General features: G+C 47.5%; 1 protein-coding gene and 1 long non-coding RNA gene across 2 annotated transcripts in view; both read left to right on the plus strand.

Moving 5' to 3' along the window:
- LOC122375881 (acetylcholine receptor subunit alpha-like 1) overlaps window positions 1-14,584 on the plus strand; it is a 28,535-nt gene extending 13,951 nt beyond the window's left edge. The window contains exons 3-6 of the mRNA XM_043355454.1: window positions 1,166-1,275; window positions 6,871-7,051; window positions 10,756-11,595; window positions 13,281-14,584. Of these exons, the coding sequence (XP_043211389.1) occupies window positions 1,166-1,275; window positions 6,871-7,051; window positions 10,756-11,595; window positions 13,281-13,475 (1,326 nt within the window). The 3' untranslated portion in view covers window positions 13,476-14,584. The remainder of the gene's footprint in view (window positions 1-1,165; window positions 1,276-6,870; window positions 7,052-10,755; window positions 11,596-13,280) is intronic.
- Window positions 14,585-20,010: 5,426 nt separating this feature from the next.
- LOC122375879 lies at window positions 20,011-20,996 on the plus strand. The gene is made up of 3 exons (XR_006255482.1): window positions 20,011-20,086; window positions 20,401-20,598; window positions 20,862-20,996. It is a non-coding gene; the product is annotated as an uncharacterized LOC122375879 (long non-coding RNA).
- Window positions 20,997-22,332: the final 1,336 nt, after the last annotated feature.

A 22,332-nucleotide genomic window follows, 5' to 3' on the forward strand; every position in this document is an offset into this window, starting at 1 on the left:
TTATGTGTTCTGTGTAGTCGTAGCACACGACTTTCGCTGTGATTCGTCAAAATTCACGAACTGGCACCTTGATGTGGAAGTATTTCAAACACGAACGCAGCGCAATCGGATCATGAGTTACTGAGCTGTCATTGAAGTTATAAGTTACTCACCCATGCTGGTCAGGCAATTAGGAGCGCGACTCGCAAGTCGCCAGCCGCCGGCTGACGGCTGCGGGTGGTGAGGAGGCGGCGGCGGCGGCGGTGGTGAGGTCGGATCGATGTGTGTTTGGCGGCTCCCCGGCAGACCCGGCGCCGTCCGTCTCCGCACGCCGGTCACGTCTGCGTCTGAGACCGTCTGCCGACGTTAGGCGCTGACACCACGTGTCGATCCGGACCGGGTGATAGCCGGTGACCCTGCTCCTCCCCCTCCCAGTCATCGGGAATGAAACCATGCGCGCGATCGAACGGAGAGAGGGGGCTGATTCGGTGACGTGCCTGGGTGGGTGGGGAGTTTCTTCGAGAGCAGCTGGTGCAACCTGTAATCTACTTGTAACTTCAAAAAAAAAAAAAAAATAGGTTCACATCAACTTCTTACTGCCCAAGAATGAATTACAACATAAAAAGTTCCAAAGCTGCTGTATGGAGACACGCACTTCTGAAGGAAGTGTACATAAGGTCTGCACGCAAACCATATTTGTTCGTTGCAGATCTAATTCCTAAGAACCAATTTATATCCGCCCAATTGAATTAAACTGCCTCAGTTGGACAACAAAAATAGCAATGTATCTTGAACATTGACAGCTAAGGAAAATATGTGTGACATCTGAAAAAGATACGTTGTCGCTATTTCCGATTTGGCAACACATGCCAATTGAGGTTTACTAATATTTGTACTCAGAGTCTATTATGCTTTGCACCAGGGTGTTGACTCATCTCGACATGATCTCGACGACATGATGCAAACTGACTGTTAAAGCTGGATGCGGATGCACTGAGCTGACCATACAAGAGCCCCTTGTCGTATCCTAAAGTTTTCATCAATCACCGTGAGATCGAATGAAATCAAAAATCCAACCCACATCTGTAGTGAGATCGCAGAACGCACCTATCCAAGTTTGGGATTCATGGAGACGTTGATATCAGGTGCATACCGCCATTGACCCCCCCCCCCCGTCCATCCACAGGAATGGAACGACTACAAGCTGGCCTGGGACCCGTCAGAGTATGGCGGGGTTCAGACGCTACACGTCCCTTCAGAACACATCTGGCTTCCCGACATCGTCCTATATAATAAGTGAGCTCGCCCGTGAAGTGGTGTGACATCTCGCAAATGCCGCTGTCCGCTGTTTGTCTTCAGTCACGGTCGGACAAAAGGTCATTTCATTTCGCAGTGACTTCTCTCTGCACAGCGTGCGGCCATTCTGTTAATAATTCACGAGGCTTGAAGTGCTACCAGAATAGTAAAATTGCAATGCATGAAGTGACGTCGAATTTTTGCACTACACTTCTGCCTCCCTAGCATCAGAAACCAATATCTCGTCACAACAGCAATCGTAAGTGGGTGTCTGTCAACTCCGTCTGGAAATATTGGAGGCGCCCGGCGTGACAAGAGGATGAGAGTGATTTATGAATATTTGCTAGAACAGCCTCGAGCTCAGCCGCTGGAATATTTAACGGGCACTGAGAACCATAGAGATCTTATATACATAGAGATGACACGCCTATGTTAAAGCACTTGATTTCGTGGCGATTCAGTGGGTCTTTTTAAGCAAGGTTTTCTGGGGTGCCATGGCCCGTGACTTGCATTTTGTAAGGATTCGGTCAAGGAGATTGTGCTCACATCCGCTTATTTTTAAGTACAGTTTTTCTTTTTTGTCTAGCTGTGACGCTTTCGAGCGTTATTATTGAAATGAAATTAGGCATGTTTTAACGTGGTTTTAACCTTATGCTCGTATCAAGGTACTGCATGCATCATTAACCCTCGCCGTCCGACGGGGGGGGGGGGGAGGGCGGGTGCCGCCTCCCTATAGGGGTTTTCACGATAGCTCCGAAGACGCAGGCGATAGAGAGGTGAAACTTGGCATAACTGACCTTTGATCCAAGCCGCATCTTGTGACACCAACCGCATTTTCAGGTCAGGTCACTGACCTGTGACGTCATAAGTGAACCTCTGCACAGTCCTCAGATGTCGCAACTTCGCAACGCCGTCAGTGCCAGAGGAACTTTCACAGGGAGATGAAACTTACAGGATGTAGTATCATCCAGAGGTCTCACAACCAGGGCTGCGGAGTCGATGGATTTTTGGCGACTCCGACTCCGACTCCGACTCCGGCTTTCAAAAACCAGCTCCGACTCCGACTCCGACTCCGGGCAGAATTGTCGACTCCGACCGACTCCAACTCCCGACTCCGACTCCGCAGACCTAGCAGGGCTGCGGAGTCGACAGATTTTCGGTGACTCCGACTCCGACTCCGGCTCGGGGTTCTAAAATCGACTCCGACTCCGACTCCGACTCCGGTCACAACTGTCGACTCCGACCGACTCCGACTCCGACTCCGACTCCGCAGCCCTGCTCACAACTTGTACATATATCTCGGATTTTCCCTAAAAATCACATGAGGTCAGGTCGGCCACGTGACCTCACCATTAGGTATAAGTCAATGGGGAAAAATGAAAACTGCTATGTTAGCGCTGAGGACTATCTCAAACTGTCTCCAGCACATGGAATCGTGATTTCTTGCACGCCTTGCAAGGTCCGATGCTTCACTTTTGCATTGTTGACATTGCGTGGCGTCATTTATGGTCACTTGGGTCATTGATTAAATTACCCAAATGATTAAAAGCGCGGTTTTGAGGCTCATGATTACAATATAACTGCAATGAAAACCGTAAGACGGTTTGACAAAAGTCAGTTTTTCAGTTTGGCCAATATGTCTTATTTTCTTGGCCCTATTTTGAATATAATTATTAGCATGAGGCTTACGGTTTTCATCGCAGTTATATACTTGGGTCATTAGAGTTTTTCATTAATAACTCCCCATCAAACTGAGTTAGCGAGTCGGGAAAGCCACCAATAAACTCAGGAAGACCTGCCGATTCGAGTAATATGTAGCATGACCTCTTTCAACCAGCTTCGTGATCTGGGGGAGCTGACCTGCCCTTGACGCGAGGTCAACACCTCAAGTTGACCTCACCCGAACAAAAAGTATACCATTCGACGCGCCTGAGCGAGGCGAACACGATGATGCCAAAATCGCGGCTCTCCGACCGTTTTTTGCGAAGCTATGAAAAACTGAACCCTGGCCCTTGGTCACTTGACGTGACTAATGAGACCTTAAAATTGGGTACCAGTCCCTGCGTCTTGTAACGGCGCACACGCTTGTTTTTTCCGCGACGCTCTAGCTTCATCAGGGGCGAAACGGCGAGGGAAATCGTACCAACCCCCTCCCCCCGGCCGGCGCGTATGTAGAAAACCAATAGGTTCGGCGAGGGTTAATGTATCATTGAATCGGAACATGCAACATAGTATATTTGAGCTTGTACCGTGCTCAGAAAGGTTCAGAATAGCCGTTTTCACGACGGTTGACCGAAAACGCCAAACTTGACCAAATCTCAAGGAACCTATCCTGAAAATTCCATGAGCCTGACCCAAATGACCTTAGACCTGTAACCTTTTTTTGGGGGGACCATGTCAGGGGGGGGGCATAAAACATGCATCGCACAACCCTAGTAAATAGTAAAGTTGGTTCATGTGCTGACCCTTGATGACCTGACCTGTGACCTGACATGGTATTATGAGTGACCCCTAATAGCAACATATATACTAGGCAACGTACGCCCTATTTCTAACGTACGCGAAACATTTTATCTTTGACCTGACCTGTGACGTCATCGGTGACCCCGAGGTCAATGAAATTGGAGTTCCGTCGACAAATTTGACAGGGCTATCGAACATCGTTTGAATGTTACGGATCCGTCCAGTAGTTTCGGAGATACGGGAGGGGGGCAAAAAATGTCCCCCCCCCCCCACCGCGCGGATGGTGGCCGGGAGGTCCACCGCCTGCCGGGTTGATGAGAGCCTGAATGAGAGAGAATGTTTTTAGGCGAGCTTTTAAGGAATTCAATAAAAACACAAAATGAAATCATGCTACAAATTTCATTGCTTCCCTCAGGAATGAAATCAGCCAGGAAAGAACAGCAATATTTTTAACCAGTAAAACGCCTTTTGGGGCGACCAACGGAGCGAGCGAGAGGGTGGGCCTTGGACAAGCGAATTTGCAAGGGACACCTCCAACTAACTTGTGCACTGCACCCGACTAATCGGTCCCTAGCGATGTGCCAGATTTGAGCGCAATCGGCCTAGCCGTTTTCGAGATCTGAAAGCGGCACCCTGCACGTGCACACGTGCAAAATGGGTCACAACTGACTTTTGCACGGCACCCTACTAACTGGTCCCTAACCATGTACCAAATTTCAGCACAATCGGTTCAGCCGTTCTCGAGATCTGGAATCGACCCCTGCACGTGCGCACGTGCGGCAGCACCCCAACTGTGGCACATGGATATGCATTGCCTAGTGGGTGCCTACCTACATACCAACTTTCAGCGCAATCGGCCAAGTAGTTACCAAGATATTGCAACAATTGCAAAACTGACACCTCTTCGTTTTGCACGTGGCACGTGCATAAGCGGTCACCCACATGCATCGAGAAGTCCAATACTTGGTAGAAGGAATGAAGCTACCCTAGAAAAATCATCGAATATAAATCGGTCAAGTGGTTGCTGAGATATAAGCCTCGCAAAAGCGTAACCACGGCCGGCCGGTCGCTCATACTCAGAAATTTCCGTTAATCTACGAAAGACTACGCTTGCTTCGCTCGCTACGTAATAATTTCTTCAGACTAACAATGCCTCAGCCATATTGGCACGCTACTGGCTGAAAATAAGTTGCTTAAAAAGACCCACTGAATCGCCACGATTTTAAGTGCATGTCATCTCTATGTATATAAGATCTCTATGCTGAGAACAGCTCCGACTACAGCTCCGTGGTATGAATTGAGATGTTGGTGGTATTTACAATGCCGAGACGAATTGCAAAAGGTATTGGGAATAGGATCCTCGTTATTTCTATTTCTTATTTCTTGTCCGCTTTGCAGCAATAGCACTTCTATATTATATTATTTCGAATGTTTTGAATGGATGGAATGACAGACCAATGACCATATTATGTAAACATAGTAATGCAAAGCCTACCTACGCAATACAAAATACCTACCCAATTTTTGGTTGTGTCATGCATATAATTTGGATGTAAAGGCTATAGTGTCCCTGCCAGATCCCTTCTTACACCAAAGCTAATTTCTTTTCCGGCATTTATGACCATTCCTGCTCGATCACCTTCCTCTCTGAAGCTCACCTTCTGTTCAGACTGCCACCAAGTGGGTCTCTCTCAGGCTCTTCGTTTTCTCGCGCCGTCCATAATTCAATTCTCGGCGGTGGCCGCCATCGGACGGCGGCCATTCTGCCGGCGGCGAGAAAACCGACAGCTGCGCTCATCCATTATGCGCTATCTCTGCGGCTGTGCGGCAGTCGAGCCCTTTGGTCCACTTGGCGGCGGCTCTGTGGTCCGACCCTTTGGTCCACTGGTGCTCTGGCCGGCGGCTCTGTGGTCCGACCCTTTGGTCCACTGGTGCTCTGGCCGGCGGCTCTGTGGTCCGATCCTTTGATCCACCGGCGGCGGCTCTGCGGTCCAACTCTGGTTCACCGGCGCCGGTTGGCTGTCGTCCCCCGCTCTGTCGGCCTGACCAGCCGCTGATCCATCGGTTCGTCAGTTATACGTTATTGGGCCCGATCTTTCCTCAATTCGTTCTATCCTCTTTCAGTTCCCACTCTTGATCCTCGGATCAGTTTGTTTATTAGTTGCATACTGTTTATCGGCAACTAGCACCAGTGGGCAGGATGCATATTGTACAGTAATAAGCACATGCGCCCACGCCGTCATATTGCCTATGCGAAAGGCACAGTGCCAAAGAGACAAAGTCGTTTGCTAATCGGGTCTACCAGACTTCCACTCACTTCGTTTCGTACCTACCAGACATCCACAGTGTACCATAAGATGTCATACCTTTGCGGTACCTCTTGGCCGGTCCAATCAGTCGTTCTGGTCCGTTGACCCGCCGCTCCAGTGCGGTCCGTTGGTCCATCGGTCCCGTCAGATCGGTGACCCAACCCTTCCGCAGGGAGCCGCCGGCGCCCGCTCCATCTCCGGCGGCCTGGGTCCGCTGATAACGGGGTCGGTGAGCCGATCTCTGCTGAACGCTGCCTCCGGTAGGCCATTCACGACGCAGATAGAGACGACAGGGTGACGAGATTACTCTTCCACTTCCGTCGAGCGATTGGCCGCCCTGGTGTATCGAGATAAGCAATTGCCCCGATCTCCTGCAACAACGGGTGATTTTGGAATGTTGGCCGCAATGGGTCAATTCTTATCTCAAATAGCATAAATCTATTATCTATGATTTTCTGGGCTTGAAGATTCCTGAGCCTGATTTGTGTCGGTGACTTTACCACCAACAATCGATGCAGTTGCTAGCCGCAAATGGCGATGACTAACGTAGTACGATCTGCTTATTAACAAATTTATTCCTCTAGTTCTTTGATATCAGCTCTTCGTTTACTGGAGGCAATGTCAAGAATTTTACTTATCAGTCAGTACTAATTAATTATCTTGTAATTATTTTCCATTATCACACTATGCTCATTAACTAGAAGTATTATGTCATTGTTGTCAGACTCATGAAGTGTGACTCGTAGTGTGACCCCAGTCGTAGACGGGTAAGGTCAACATTGTGTAAGCCACAGATCTGACCGCCCTCCTCTCCATCTGGCAGCGCGGACGGCAACTACGAGGTCACCATCATGACCAAGGCGATCCTCAACTTCACCGGCCGGGTGGTTTGGAAGCCGCCGGCTATCTACAAGTCCTACTGCGAGATAGACGTCGAGTACTTTCCGTTCGACGAGCAGACGTGCTTCATGAAGTTTGGCAGCTGGACCTACGATGGATACATGGTTAGTGGAATCCCCGAGGGAGTCCTTGTTTCAAGTCTATTGATGTAAAACTGTCGTATTTTTCTGTACTGATAAGCAGTTAATAAAAAACATAAACTATAAATATCTAAAAAGACAACTCATTAGCATAAGAATTCACATAAATATCACATAAAGAAATCACATAAATAATGCGTATGTGAGCTCAGCCAGCAAATCTTAACCCTCGCCCGCACATGCCATTTTCCCATCCTAGAACGCACATGGGGGGGGGGGGTGGTTGCCACCCCCCCCGCGCCATTTCGTTCCTGTTGGAGATAGAGCTTAGCAGTAAAAACCAAAAAGATTCTTTGGGAAGAGACGAATCCAATGATACCCAGTTTTACCTTCTCAGGTCAGTCATTGACCTTCCAGGTCAGGTCAAACTAAAAAATGTTGCTGTTTTGGGTCACCGTTGGATATCAAGTGCGCTGCTTATCAAATACCGATGACGATGCTGTTTTCTGGTGCCAAGCCAGCTAGAACCTCTTTGTCACACTATCCGACCAGAATTTTGCTGCTGAGGTCATTTCAGGTCAAGTTAGGTCAAGGTCAATTATATGTGTTTGTATGTCTGTGTGTGTCTGTGTGTATACTGATGTGTGCACCGATTGTTTTTGGGTCCATATCACATGAAATCATGATCTGAGAAGCTTTTACCAAAAATTCAGTCAAAAAACTTCACAAAAAGTAAATTCAGCTTGCCTAAAACGCAATTATCTTAGATGACCTAGGTTGACCTTGACCCTGACCTTGACCCCTGTACATCGTCGAACAACATGTTCCGTGATAGGTGGGAGGTAAGACTGGCAAAAAAGGCCGAAATCAGGGTGTCAAAAGCTCACAAGGCCCATGGCAAACGCAAGATGTTGAGAATTGGCCATTTGGGTCATGACATGACCTGAAAAACAAGGTCATATCTCCGAAACCAAAAATCACAGAAACTTGAAATTTTCAGTGGACATCAAGAAAGGATAGACGAGCAGCTATACGAAAAATCAGCCTTCTAGCTCTAAAAATGTTGAGTGCAGAGCAGAAAGACTGCCTGGGGGGGGTGGCAACCACCCCCCCCCCCATGTGCGGGCGAGGGTTAAAACTGATAATACCTACGTCCTACAAAGCAAAAAGCCTTGCAACAACATTTCGAAGAGAAAGAATAATCACCATGTCTTCAAAAGTGGTAACCGAATGTTTTGATTAGTGATGTGTTTCTCGTTTCTTTCATTCTTACTGCTGTAAATACACATTTTTCACTATTTCTTAAAACGTGGTCCACCTCGTACTTTGTTTTTGTCCATTTAGAGCCCTAATGTGCAAAACATCACACACGAAGCTCAGTTTCCTGCGAGGGAAGGCCATCCTTAAATGGCTCTGAATGGATTAGACAGAGAACAAACAGCTAGATTGGCTGAGCTAAGCATAAATTGGCGTGCCACTCCCAGCCTCTAAAAGAGACTATGTGGCGCCCTTCGGTAGCAGCGTAGGATGCTAAAACTTTGATATTGCTAAAAACGGTACTTACATACGTATATGAGCAGTGATCACATATACGTAAAAGTTGTGCGAGTACGATTATAACTTTATTGTACCCACGAGTTGCTGTTGTGTGGATAAAGGTATGTTGGAACATTTTTCGCTCTGCTGTTTCTTCAACGAAACAGTCACGAGGGAAGTTTCTTGTTTCAAATGACGGCCCCTTTCCTGGTAAAAAAGACAGAGTGTGCGCTATAGCGTTCTTGAGTGTTATAAGCGCCAAACATAGCTCTCGGTGTTTCCATGACCAATTAGCGTAAACCTTAGTCGACGTTCATTGGATTACTGGCCGTTGACGTGTTTGAGATTAGGGCCTAGTGGGTTCCGGGATCCGTGCGCCAGTGTAATTAATAAGCAAGGTGGTTTATTACGGGTCATATTTTGGTGTAAGTGGACAATAGATATTCGATCATCTATGGAATTCCTTTTAATGCCAAATTTTGCATACATTAGTTGGTTTCAGATCTGAAACGAGAAAAAAAAAAGATAGATGAGACATAACCCCTGCTTTATCCAGTAACCATGGTGAACTGCAACTTTTACTACAAAGCACGTCATTACCTCAGTATCTTCGGTTTTTGCAACTGCAACGCTATCAATGCCTAATTTATGTAGCGAAGCCCGAACTCGATTGTGCCAAATTTGCTGCTCTGCTGTCATACATGGGATCGTCGACCCACTCTGCGATCTTTGCTCTCAAGCTTAGCGCTCACCTTTTGGTGGCTCTCGGCCGCTCTGTTCATCTCTGCTGCGCCTGCAGTCGGCGCGGCGCGACTGTCACCAGCGCGCCGCAATCGATCCCCGCCAGCGGCGCCACAAATCAGACCCAGAGCGGCTGAGCGGCTGCCGGCCGGCCGGGCCGGTCCGGCCGACTCAATATAGAGCTCAGATCTATATCTGCCACCCGCGGGCCTGCAGGATCGCGTCCCGAGCGGTCCGCTGCGCTGCTTCTCTGAAGGATGGCCTCCGAAACGCGCCCTGCAAAAGTCACAGAAAGCGCTGCCGAGGTGGCACACAAACAAAAGCTTTGGTTGAGAGAGATAAGCCACGAATAGTGATGAAACATAAGCACGGCTTCTGGTTTTGGAATATAAATGGTAGCGGTATCCTCAACGGGTTCTTTTTGGGGCGTGGATAAAACAATAAACCAATATTGTTTACATTCAAACATGTAGACACGCTACAGGATACTGACATTGGACAGTGGACACGCTGGCAATTGGCACGATTCAAAGAAGAGGTTAGATTTTTACTTTTAAAATGTACTAGTATTTTTATGTACCTACTTACGTACTGACTTATATTTTTGTTCCCATGTAGATATCAACTTTTTTGTCCGAAACGGTGCAACTGTTGAACATGGTAATCTCGACGTGGCGAACTTGCAACATGACTCTATTTTCTTTCTTCTTTCCAATCTTTTTCCAATCAATGCCAATCTTTCCAGAATATGGCTATAATGCCCTTGCACACTTATCAATAAATTCGCATTGTTTCCCAATATTTTTATTAGTACTTTGTAGGAAATCACGCTGGATTCCATTCGCAATCAGCAACAGCAACAGGAAATCCGTTCGTGGAAAACATGCTGATAGTTTTCTCAAGAGTCATATAGGCCTTCCAAGTAATCATGTTATTCAATCACGGTACCGCCAATCTGCTTTGAATTTCACCTTCAGAGAAATAGCATGGCTATGGCTTTGACAGGAGTAATTTCAGATGTGTACCGCAGGTAAATGGAAGCTGGTTTGCCGTTCTGGGGAAACAATTATGCCCCTGCATCCACACATTGTCATTCGGATGATTGCTTCTTCGACGTTTTGGCATCATCATGGCATTCGGGAAATGAGGAAAATGTTTATTGTGTCAACATCTTGACGTCACTTGTGAGAATATTCATTCTGGGTTAGATGTCTCACCAAACATTCGAGCTGAATACCAGCAGCTATATACAATGCATGGTTGGGATACATAAGAAGAACGACCTGCGTAAATGGACGCAGGCGCGTGTGGATGCCCATTGATTGCCCACATACATACATTGCATACGTCCATGGCCATATGTTATTCAAAGAAGCATGTTTTTGGTGGTGGACCACACCTAAAATTTGTGCGTTACGCTAACACGTTGCTATTATTGTTCGATGTTCCAGTTGGATCTACAGCATCTTCACCAAACTCCGGACTCAAACGACGTTGACTACGGCATCGACCTAAACGACTACTACATCAGCGTGGAGTGGGACGTGATGTCAGTACCCGCCCAGCGCCGGGAGCGGTACTACAGCTGCTGCGAGGAGCCCTACCCGGACATCTACTTCAACATCACACTGCGGCGAAAGACGCTCTTCTACACGGTGAACCTCATCATCCCCTGCGTGGGCATCAGCTTCCTCTCCGTCCTGGTGTTCTACCTGCCGTCAGAGTCGGGCGAGAAGGTCTCGCTCTGCATCTCGATCCTGCTGTCGTTGACTGTGTTCGTCCTGTTGCTGGCTGAGATCATTCCTCCGACGTCTTTGACAGTACCTCTCCTAGGCAAGTACCTGCTCTTCACCATGATTCTGGTCACGTTGTCCGTCATGTCGACCATCTGCGTGCTCAACGTCAACTTTCGCTCGCCGAGCACGCACCGGATGTCGGGCTGGATGCGGCGCCTGTTCGTCCAGTACCTGCCCTCCATCCTGTTCGTGGTGCGGCCCGCCAAGGATGATGACGAGGAGGTCGTTCCTGACGGCGAGGAGTCGACGCTGGCGGAGCTGGAGCTGCCGGCGCCGCCGTCCCGCTACGACCTGGAGCGGTACGGCGACGCCAGTGTGGTGGGTGACCGGCTGGCCCTACCCTTCGCCTCCCCGCTGGAGGGCGGATTCTGCTCGCACCACGCGCCGCCCTCCTCACCTCCCGGGGGCAGCAAACTCGACTACCGCGTCCAGAACGCCATCATGGGCGTGCGCACCATCGCCCAACACATGAAGAACAAAGACACCTACGAGGATGTGAGTATACTACCGCGATTTTTTATCATGGTTATCGATTAATGTTTTGTTTCTTTCCTCGCCGTGTCAGCCTTAGGATCATGTCACTTAGATAGCTATTCTTTTCTCCTTCGTAAGGGGCTTAGTCGGATTCCATTGGTTCATGCGATGATGAGTAGCACAACTAAAATGTAATATGGAGTATAGACCTTGTATGAATCAATGAAAATGATTTTTGAGAGCCCGCAGACGTATATTGCGTATAGTAACTTATGTGTTTATCGTAGTGATGTCAATTACGGAAAATCTGAATACCGATACCAAACCAAATACCAACCAAAACCATGGGGAAATACCGAAACCAAACCAACTTGGAAAAATGAGGGAAATACCAACTTTTTACCGATTTCTTAGCCTTTTATACATTATTGAGGGTTCATGATACCAACAAAATACCAAACACATTACGATTGAAATACCAAATGCCAAGTTGGTATCGGTTTGGTATCGGTATACCAAAAAGTTGGTATCCGATTGACATCTCTAGTTTATCGACCCTTCCTCTTTTCAATGAATTTCATTGAAGGTGCCCAGCCCATACTTACGAGAAATCTAGCGTACAAACCTCATCAATCTTGCTTCTTGAAAGGTTTTGTGTTTCTAAACGCCTCCGTTATTCTGTTAACAGGCTATTATTCCGCTCGTATAGGCAACGGCGTTGTGCAGCTATAAATTTCATTTTCCTTGTAGCTCCTTGTTTTCTCGGTTCATGGAGCAACTACGAATGTGCTGCTTGCAGAAGAATGTGTAGTGGGATTTTATTAAATGATTCATTCCTAATCCTTCGTTTCACCTACCAGCACCAAATTTACCAAAGTATCCAACACAGCGACGGTAAATGTCAGCGAAACAAGTTACATTGTTAAACCGAATCACTGTTTGCTATTATCAACATTCGCATTCTATCTGTATCAGTGCAAACCCCGCCCTGTTCATCTGCCGGATGGCGGATAACAAACTGCTCTCGCTCTGTATAACCGACCGCAGCTGCTCCGCGCGATTTTCTGATGCCGACCTCCATTACGGCCAAGGCAGCCATGAATAAAAGATAAATGACGGAATCGTCGCCGCCGTAAATTTTGAGTTCGTTGTCTGGCGACATTGCGTCAGTTTATCAACATTGACCACGTGTCAGCGGCGGACCTTTGGATGGATGCCACAATCGGCACCCGTCGGCGCGAGGGCCCCGCTCGGGCGGACATTTATTATAACGCCGCTGAATACACAGTAATAATATGCAGATGAAGACTGGCGATGGCCGCTGCATTGTTAACGCTGATGTGAGAGCCGTTAGGGGCCAGTGAAAGCGACTGCCGCCTTCGCTGGACGTAATGGTTATGTGTTGACTTGCCGCCGTGTAACGCCTGTTCTTGTCAAGTGAGCCGCAAGGAGACAAATTTAGTCTTCAGTTAGATTTGACACTAGCACACAAATTATTACGAAGTGATGTATTTCTCGGCACAAACCAGGCTACACCAATAATTAGGTTAGGTCGTAAGAAATCCTATGTGTTCTCTTTTTTGTGACGGGAGAAATAAATTAGCAGCGATGACATTCGTTCTCCTACCATCATCTATCACTCAATGATTGTCAGCTACGTACCGCTGTCGTCGATGCCTCTACGACGCCCCTCCCCCTGTTCACAGATCGAGGCTGACTGGCAGTACGTAGCCATGGTGCTGGACCGGCTGTTCCTCTGGATCTTCTCACTAGCCTGCGTGATCGGCACGTGTGCCATCCTGCTGCAGGCGCCGTCACTGTACGACAACACGACTCCCATCGACCGGCTCAAGTCCAAGGTGGCGCGGGCAGACCTGAACACCATGGGCCCCGAGGAGTGACCCTGTAGTAGCCGCTCGGACGGCTGCTGTGCCGTGAACACTGGTAACGGTGACGGCAAGCGTGCAGTGGTGCTGGTGCTAGAACATGTTTGGGAGCTTGCGCTCGTGTGTGAAATGCTCCGAGTTCACAAAGAGCCGGTGTGTGGTGTTGTAGGAATGACGGTGGCGCCGTTGCTGTTAGAAGGGTCTTGGTGTCTCCGTGTTGACCAGAGGCGCGACTGAAATGTGTATTGAAGGGAGGCTGAGGTAGGTGGTGTTTGATGACCCCGATTCTGTCGCCCAGCCCGTTGCATTCCGAAAGTTTCGTATCAAAGTAGCCAGCGCTGGCAGCTAAATGTTTTTCGTGGATGATGCTCTACAAGGGCCCAAACTACCCTTACCAAGACTAGCAAACATCTAATTAGGGTACAGAGCGGATGCTTGAATCTTGCCGTTTTACAGACAGTAACGAGCTTTACGTGTCAGAGGCCGTTTACAGATGAAGCAGCTGGAGAGCTAGCTGGCAGCTGTGGAAGCTCATTTATAAACTGGCTACCTCCTCTGATGACCGCATAGGCTATGCTTTAGCGTTCTGCGCTAGCCTCCAACTCTATTCCTGGTGTCTAGAGAGCAGCCAAAGGCAACATAAATTGGCGCAACGGATCCGGTGAGAGCTGCCACATCTTGCAGCATCCTTCGCACCGACATGTATAGTGTTTCATAGCAATATTATGGTGTGCAGGGTGAGCCCACATTCGTATGCTCGTCGTATGTACATGGAAAACGTTCCTGCTTGCCAACTAAGAGCATTCAAACAAAGTCTGCAGTGTGTGCAGGCAAATGCTCAAACAGAGGTTGCGTATATTTGTACCAATGGGAAGCGAGTCAATCTTTCATGTCTTCCAACTTCCTTGCCTGCTTATATAATTTTATTAACTATGAACATGTCGTACTGTGGCTCAATCCTTTACACAAACATTTAATCTCATGATATGTTGCTTATCATATATTATTCCTGAGTATCAACCCGCGTAACTAAGTATACTCATAAGTTAGAGGAGCGCTCGGTGTCTGTACCACTGTTCACGGAAGAAAATGATGCTCACCTCGAATAAACATTCCTTCCACAACGATGTTTAGGTGGGCCTAACTTCACTTAAATGAACACATACTAGCCTGACGGGCCAATCTTTGATTGTGACGGGAAGTTGGCAATTACGACGCTGAAGACTGATCGTGTAATATGATTATAACAGCTGATAGATATTCAGTGATTCACCCAAGCCTCCATGCTGCATTGAGAGGACCGCTTCATCCTTATGACGCATCTTATTACTTCTCTTATGGCCTTGGCTTTATCATGAAATGTTATCCATTTTGGTCCCAATGCTGGCACAACCGCTATACATACATACAAACTCATCCGTCATGCATGTCTGCAATATCCTCACCGAGGTCAGACAAATGTCACAAGCTCGTTTTATGGGCGAAACACGCAAGCGAGCTGCCCAGCTGCCACACTCCTGCTGTCATTTGACTGAGCTGCACCATCGTGCAAATGGACTTGTCTGGAACGAGTTCCATTTCCGGTCTATCGTCCCCAAAGAGTCCGTCGCGGACGCCACAACGATCGAGGCGAGGAGTCCGATGGAGTCCGACTGGCCAAGGACTGCACGGAATCACCACCAGTTACTATTGGAAATTGACAATAAACTTACTGCTGGCGCCGCAGAGAACGGAGGCATCACTTGTTTGGATTGTTTGGCGTTGGCTTGTCATAGCGCCAGCGCATCGCATAGTGCTAACAGCGCAGTGGAAACCTTCAATTTGCCAGCCGTCTTGCCTATCTATGAAAGTGCGTGCAACTTCGCTCGCAGCTCTGTTGCCGCGAAATGTTCTCTGTGCTGTGACACGTATGCCATTTCCCTGATTGTGGCGACCGCCGGCCGCGGCTCTGCAGCGGGCTGGCTGTGATGGCGACACACTGATATTCCCGTCTGCATTGGCCTGTCGTACCGAGCCGCTGCAGAATGTCAATGCCCGGGACAGCACGGTCCCAGGTGTTACATGCGGCTCATTTCAGCGACCCGCTGCGGTTGGCAGGGTCTCTGTTTTGGTTCACTGTTGAGCGCCGATCGGGCGGCTGTGTGCAGTATCTGTGTCGTACGCTGCCGGATTGTGTGGGTGGAAGAGCTTATAAGGGTCGCTGGCGCTGCTGCCGAGCAAGAGATAACTGGCTGCTGAATCCCCTGGAAATGGTCAAAGGCGATGCTTTGCATATTGGAACCTCGCAAAACATCTTTTACCTATGAAGTTTTATTCCGCGAAGTAGTTTGGAGAACACCAAGACCTAATGTGCGCTAAATTGTCAGATGTTTTTGTATGTGATTAAATTTACGTCACAATATCCACACCCGAGTAATCCAGCTCTAGCTAAATGTACCCAGCCTATAAAGGACGAAAGAAGTTCATAAGATTCGCTTTCAAAATACACAGTTCCTTTATATTTTATCCTCAATTTTCCAAGAAAAGTTTCTATTATCTCCATCAATCCACTCATATCTCACGAAAGTCTCTCTTATTTCGGTTTCCGGTCCGGTTACCCACGGCTGGATAAAAGAATTCTCGCCTCTCTCCGGGGCCCTATCAGGCCGTGGAAGAGTGAGCACCGAGGTAATCACCTCGGACTGTGCCCCGGGGGTGCTGTTGGCGGCGCCGGAGAGCGCCATCCGCGTCCGTTTGAGAAGACCGAGCGCACTATAAACGCCCCCCGCGCCAGTGAAACTGTCTGGAGGCCACGGGTGTGGACTGTGGCACCCCGGTATCATCCACGGGTGTTACAGGATGGGGCATCCGTGGACCAGCACGGCACGGCACTGATCCCATCGTCCACGGGTGTCCACGTGTGCCAGGGTGAGTCTGATATCACACGCGGCTGTGTAAAGGTGTGAAAGCATTGAACAACGTAGCAGTCAGCAATGTGTTCCACATTCAAAGATGTCCAGCGACGAAAGACTAGCTGACGCTGACTGTTGTGATGTGCAGGCATGCTCACATTTCCGACGCCTCAGAGTCTTCTTTACTCGCCGGTTTAGTTCAGTCCAGCCCTCAGCCCTGCGCTCTAGGTGCTTTCTGCTTTGAAGCCACAAAATAAGCAGCGAGAAATGAAGTTGTTGCCATATTTGAGGCGCGTCAGGTGCATTATTGCAAACCTGAAGTGGTCATCTTGTCATGACATTAAAAACGTTGTGTTTATGAAGTCGGTCTTGTGTGCTGAAGGTACTTGCTCTGAACGGGCTCATTTATACATAATGAGGTACACATTTGTGCCATAGTTCTAGTCTAACGGTGTACGTAAAGGTGTAAAGGTGTAACGGTGTGTTCTAGTAGTCCAACGGTGTATATAATACCCCGCGCCGGACCGGTGCTCCGCGACTTCCGCGCCGGGCCGGGGGGGGGGAGGTCTGATGTCTGAACACCCCCGACTAACTCGGCTCCTGGGCCACGTAGCGACACGCAGCAAGCGGCATTCGAAAGAACGTCAAAAATAATGACGAAAACACTTCAGTCATTTTTTGGGTCAGGTCAAAGGTCAGGTCGCCAGAGGTCATCAAATGTAGTCCATTTCAACAATTTTGGAAACTACCAACGGCTAACTCGGGGACCAATAGAGCTACAGCGCCGCAGAAAAGCGCATTCGATAACCCTTTTACATGTCTTTCTGAATAGCCATCTCAGATTTAACCTCAGTTCAATGGTTTAGCCTCCAGAGGGCAACAACTCTAAAAATAGCAATTTTCACGAAAAAAAAAAACTTTTTTGGTAATACCTTTTGATTCAAACAAGCCACGACATTACTTTTGCCAGCATTGTGTTCCTCTCGTCGAAACGCATCGAATGAACCACTCATTGACCTCGAAAGGTCATTTTGCGTTAGGCGGCACGGGCGGACATCGATAGCAGCGCCTCTATCGGTCACTCGGAAAAGCTGGGCTGTAGGCGACGAAATACCGGCTGAGTTGTCACACGTTGAATAGGTTTATAGCCATCCGTCTTGTGAAAAAGTTGAACTTTTGCCTTTAATATTTCTACAGGCAATTTTATAAGTGTCTTCACATGGATTACAAACCCGTTTAGATTCTTGTATTCACTTCAAGCCTTTCCTATTGTTCTTGATGATGCGGGAACTATTTATAATTAGTGTTTCTAGCTTAGTAAAAGAACATACTGTGCAAACGATGAAAAAAGCATAAATGGAAGATTTTAAATGCAATTTTCTCTAACAATTAATGGTAAATTCTCTACATATCAAAGAAAAGGTGCATGCTGGCTGATAATTTAAAGTTCTTGGGGCCAGTTGTTTTCTTCTTTTCTTACGTCGCCCCAATGGCCGCGAATACACTTGTGATAACGCCTATCGGGAAAATTTGACATCTGGTCAAGGTCATGACCTGACCAGAAAGGGTCATAGTCGATCCGTATCGTCGAGCTGAATACATCTGACGTGTTTTCATCGCTCTAGCACGTCTCTATCAAAATATAACAAAACAATATAACAAAAAACTGTTGGTGACCGTTCATGACCTGAGATGACCTCAGGGGCCTACAAAGGGGTCACAGGTGCATTTTTCCGATTCAGTGTGTCATGTTTACCCATGAACCGATGTTTTAGGGGGTTTTGAACACCATTCGTCCAAAAGAGGCGCATTTATTTTTCTCCCATTGACTTATGATGGAGAGGTCGCAAAATTGACCTGACCTTAGGTCACCGATATCAAATTTCCGAGATATGCATGTTATTCTTAGCATTGCTGAACGTTTCAAGGCGTTAGCTCAGTCGGTGTAGCTATAACGAGGATTGAAGCTTTTTCTGAGGTGAGGTCACTTGACGTGACCTTGTGACCTAACCTTGAGAGCCCTGGGTCTGAATTTGCACATGTGCGGAAACGATGTAAGAACAGGTGTACCCAAAACGGCGGCGCTGCGCACCGCCGTTTTTTAGATATTCGCGAAAAACCTGAAGGGGAGGCGTGAGAACGCCTTCCCCCCACCCCCACCCTCCCCGCCAGCACGGCGCGGGAGCATACAATATTTACGTGGGGCGCATTATCTTGGTACTGCGAGTTGCTCCCTGCTACTCCAAGGCCTTCTACAAGGTACTACTCCCAGCAGGACTTGCTCGAGTTGAGCCCAGGCTGTGAAGCAGCGACATCTATAGTCGCCAGGCAGCGATGCTGTAAGATAACGGGCTGTAGAGGGCAGCGTAGTGCCTTTTTCCACACCGACACCCGAAGACCGATTAGTTATCTACAACAATACCTATGCATTCTGTTCTGATGTGCTTACTGCTTACGCATGTTTGATGACGTCTTACCATGCTATTCCATGCTATTGTTTCATTAAAACCTTTGCATTATGTATGACAATTGACAAACGAATGGTCAGCTATAGAAACAATGGTCATTGTGACTGACTGTCATTGTCATTGGTTGAATCTGACTGTTGTTTACGTACTTATTTGGCGATTGAAGCTTATTTATCGCAAAACTTTGTTGGACTTATTTAGACTTGGATTAAACTTAGGCATTTGGATAAGCCGTATCCGTCAGTATCAGACAAGTTGATAATGTATAAAGATGGAGGTGTAATCGATCTTTGAATGACCGTTGTCTGCGCAAAAGAAGATCATAGCGAATGTAAGGGATATTCATGATGAGAAATTAATCCATCTTACGTTTTTTTTTTACATCACGATCAGTTAGGCCCACAGGGCCATACAGTTTGTGCTGGATAGAAGATAACAGTGAGCTAAGCTGAACCCTATTGGCTCGGAAAGGTTTCCACAGATTCCTACCAGCACAGTGATTGACAGGCCACGTTATCCCCATATCCCCAATACCGTGCAACAAGTTCGCGTCATTTGGTGACGTGCACGGTGCTGACGTCGGCAGAGAGTGACAGACAGGTGACGGCGGCTGACCTCTGACCCCGCGAGCGAGGAGGACCTCCCTGGTGACTGCCTGTCCGATCGACACAGGGCGACGAGGTGACAGCTGGTCGGCCTGTCAACAACGGCAGCAGCAGCAGCAGCAGCAGTCAGCGACAACAGCGGCAGAGCCAGTGGCAGCGGCAGTGGCAGCAGTTGGTCAGCACTTACGCCTTAGGTCAGTGTCAGCGGCTGCGGCAGCGGCAGCGCCAGTGGACGTGGCTAAGCGCGGAACAGCAGCAGAGTCACAAGACACAAGGTCAGTACTCAGTACCCGTACGCATCTTTGATCGTCCACTTGAAAGGTGACTTTTCAAATGGAAGCCGCTGGAACCTTCAGTGATAGCACCATTCATTTGGCGTTTGCATGATTACCGATTTTGTAATTCAGGAATGCCTTCTCTCCTTTATTATTGCACCGACTTTACTGTGGTTTCTCCCATCGGCTTTCTCAACAGCCTCTCTAGTCTCATTTTTGTCTATGAAAGCGGCTCCTGTATTTCAATAGCACCTATGAAGTGGACTGTATAAACCACTCGCCTATCTGCCCGGTATTTTCAGATCCGTAGACAGAGCGCCATGGCCCGACCTTGTATGAATATTGGACCCAGGAACCATATGAGGCTGTTGACGGCGATCATTTTATGTAAGTCAAAGATGATTCCGACATGCATCGAAACAGTGTTTTTGCTGATGATTACAAAGGTGAAAGCGAAATGCAATTGCTTTGCCTTTTTGTCTTTCTTGAACCAATGACATTGACTGTGATATAACAAACTTCGACAACATGTAATGGTCTTAGAATAAGTGAAGCATCTTCTAGAAAGGTTTTAGGATCGATAATTTTTTTTTTGCACACGTAGGCGAAACATGAGGACAAAGGTGAGGACAAAGTAAGTCATTATTAGGCAACAGTGAGACAGTGTAGCTAAACCACCAACTCATCGTCAATTTTCCCAGATATCTGTCTGCTGAGTCGGGTGCTTGGAGCCCCCGATGATGTAGAGGAGGAGGTAAAAGACGCCTCCGCTCAAAACGAAATGGTTAGGAAGGAAGCCAGAAAATGGCGACAAACTTCAACTGCACTCAACGAACTATTACTCTATGGGTACAACGCCAGGCTGCTGTTGAACGCCACACTCGCTCATCTGGATACATGTGAGTTGTTTTTCTGGAGTTTTGTGTCCATGTTGTAAATACAAAGGCATCGATATAACCCCGTCAGACCTCCTGTATGGTTACGTCTATATCAACTTATCCCGCTTTTTTCTTTGTTTAGCCGCACATGATAGCTTTCTGCTTCCTATGCATAGTTGTATGTGACTGAACTATACCTCTTCAAATGTTGTAGCATACAACAGGTATTTGTGGCCTACTTGTAGGTATATGTGATATGACAATGTTGATTCCTGCCGTCTCAGACGCTGCGGACCGGGTAATGACCGCGCCTGTGCCACCCTGTATGACCGGAGCCTGTCGAACCCCTGGTGTGTCGGATGACCCGACCGTCTTCGCCGATCGACATGAGGTCACGTTCGCAACGACAAACGATAAATACGCTGGTGAGCTACAACAGTCTTGGTGTTTATCTTCCGGACCTAAACTTTAATATAATTTTGAAACAATTGCATGCAGCTTAATCGTATAGACAAAATCGGTTGTTTGAAGGCGAAATAGAAAAATATTCATGTGATGATTTTTTTTTAAATGTGAATATGAGGAGCAGGCTTTAGATATTGTGGGCAAAACACCCCGCAATGAAGCATTGTGCCTCATTTATGATTCTATTATTATTTGTAACTGTCCATCACAAAATAACTATCAAGATTTCCTAGGATACAAATGGTTTTTCAAGTAGGTATAGCTTTAAGTACATACATGCATACGGAAAGAGATGCTTTGATAACAAGAATATAATAGTATTATTTCACCAGTACCATACTAACTCTGTCGCTTGTGCTATCGGCAGAGTTCTGTCCGTCCCGAAGCGGGGATTTCCGCCACCCCACGGACCGCCAGAAGTTCTACCGATGCAACGAGTTTTATTACACATTAGAAGACTGCGGGGACGGCTTTTACTTTGACTCCACCAGACGCTTCTGTTTGCCTTACGCGAAAGGTATGTGGAAAGTGGACGAAAATGCATAGGTATATTTTGAATAATTTTCAATTTTCAGCCAACTGGTATATGTAACATAAAACCAGTGAAGACGTATTGGTAGAGCGCAACCTGACGATTATTTTTTGTTTTACCCTCATAATTCTTGAATTAATCCTTTATTGCAGCTGCGACATCGGTGGAACGGGATATGGAAGCGCTACTGCCCAAGGAAGAAACTGACACAGGCACAAATGGGACTGTAACTACAATGCACGGAACAGGTCAGTAAAGAAGTCATACGCACAGTTCATGCAATAGGATCAGCGGAAGAAAGTTGGGAGATAGCATCATTTATTTGAATGGAGTGCTTCGAAAAATATTTGTCCCCACTGATCAATTACCTTCCGCGGCTAAATCCTAGCAGTATTTATAAGTATTTGTAAAGAATCGTTTATCTGTGAGTCTGGATATGGGACAAAGAAGGCGATGCGCTTTACAAACTGATGTTCGGCGAACGTCCAGTACAAACCATGCAATGTGCATTTACTTGCTCATATTTCTGCGGTAACTGTACGATAGCGTTGGCCTGGTCGGACCGGAATTTACACGAAGAGATGAATGTCTTGGCCTGTGCTTAATTGTGCGTCCAATCAACAATGGCCTGACCCAAACTAAGCCCATCCCGCTGTATGATTGTGCATCATGGAGGTCAAGAAATGATTAGCACAGACCTGACACAACCCGTCCCGGGCAGAGCTGGCCAACTTACAGAAAATTTGTCAACGCGACCT

The sequence above is a fragment of the Amphibalanus amphitrite genome, unplaced genomic scaffold (assembly GCF_019059575.1).
Source record: "Amphibalanus amphitrite isolate SeventyFive unplaced genomic scaffold, NRLGWU_Aamphi_draft 001946F_arrow, whole genome shotgun sequence".
Lineage (NCBI taxonomy): Eukaryota > Metazoa > Arthropoda > Thecostraca > Balanomorpha > Balanidae > Amphibalanus > Amphibalanus amphitrite.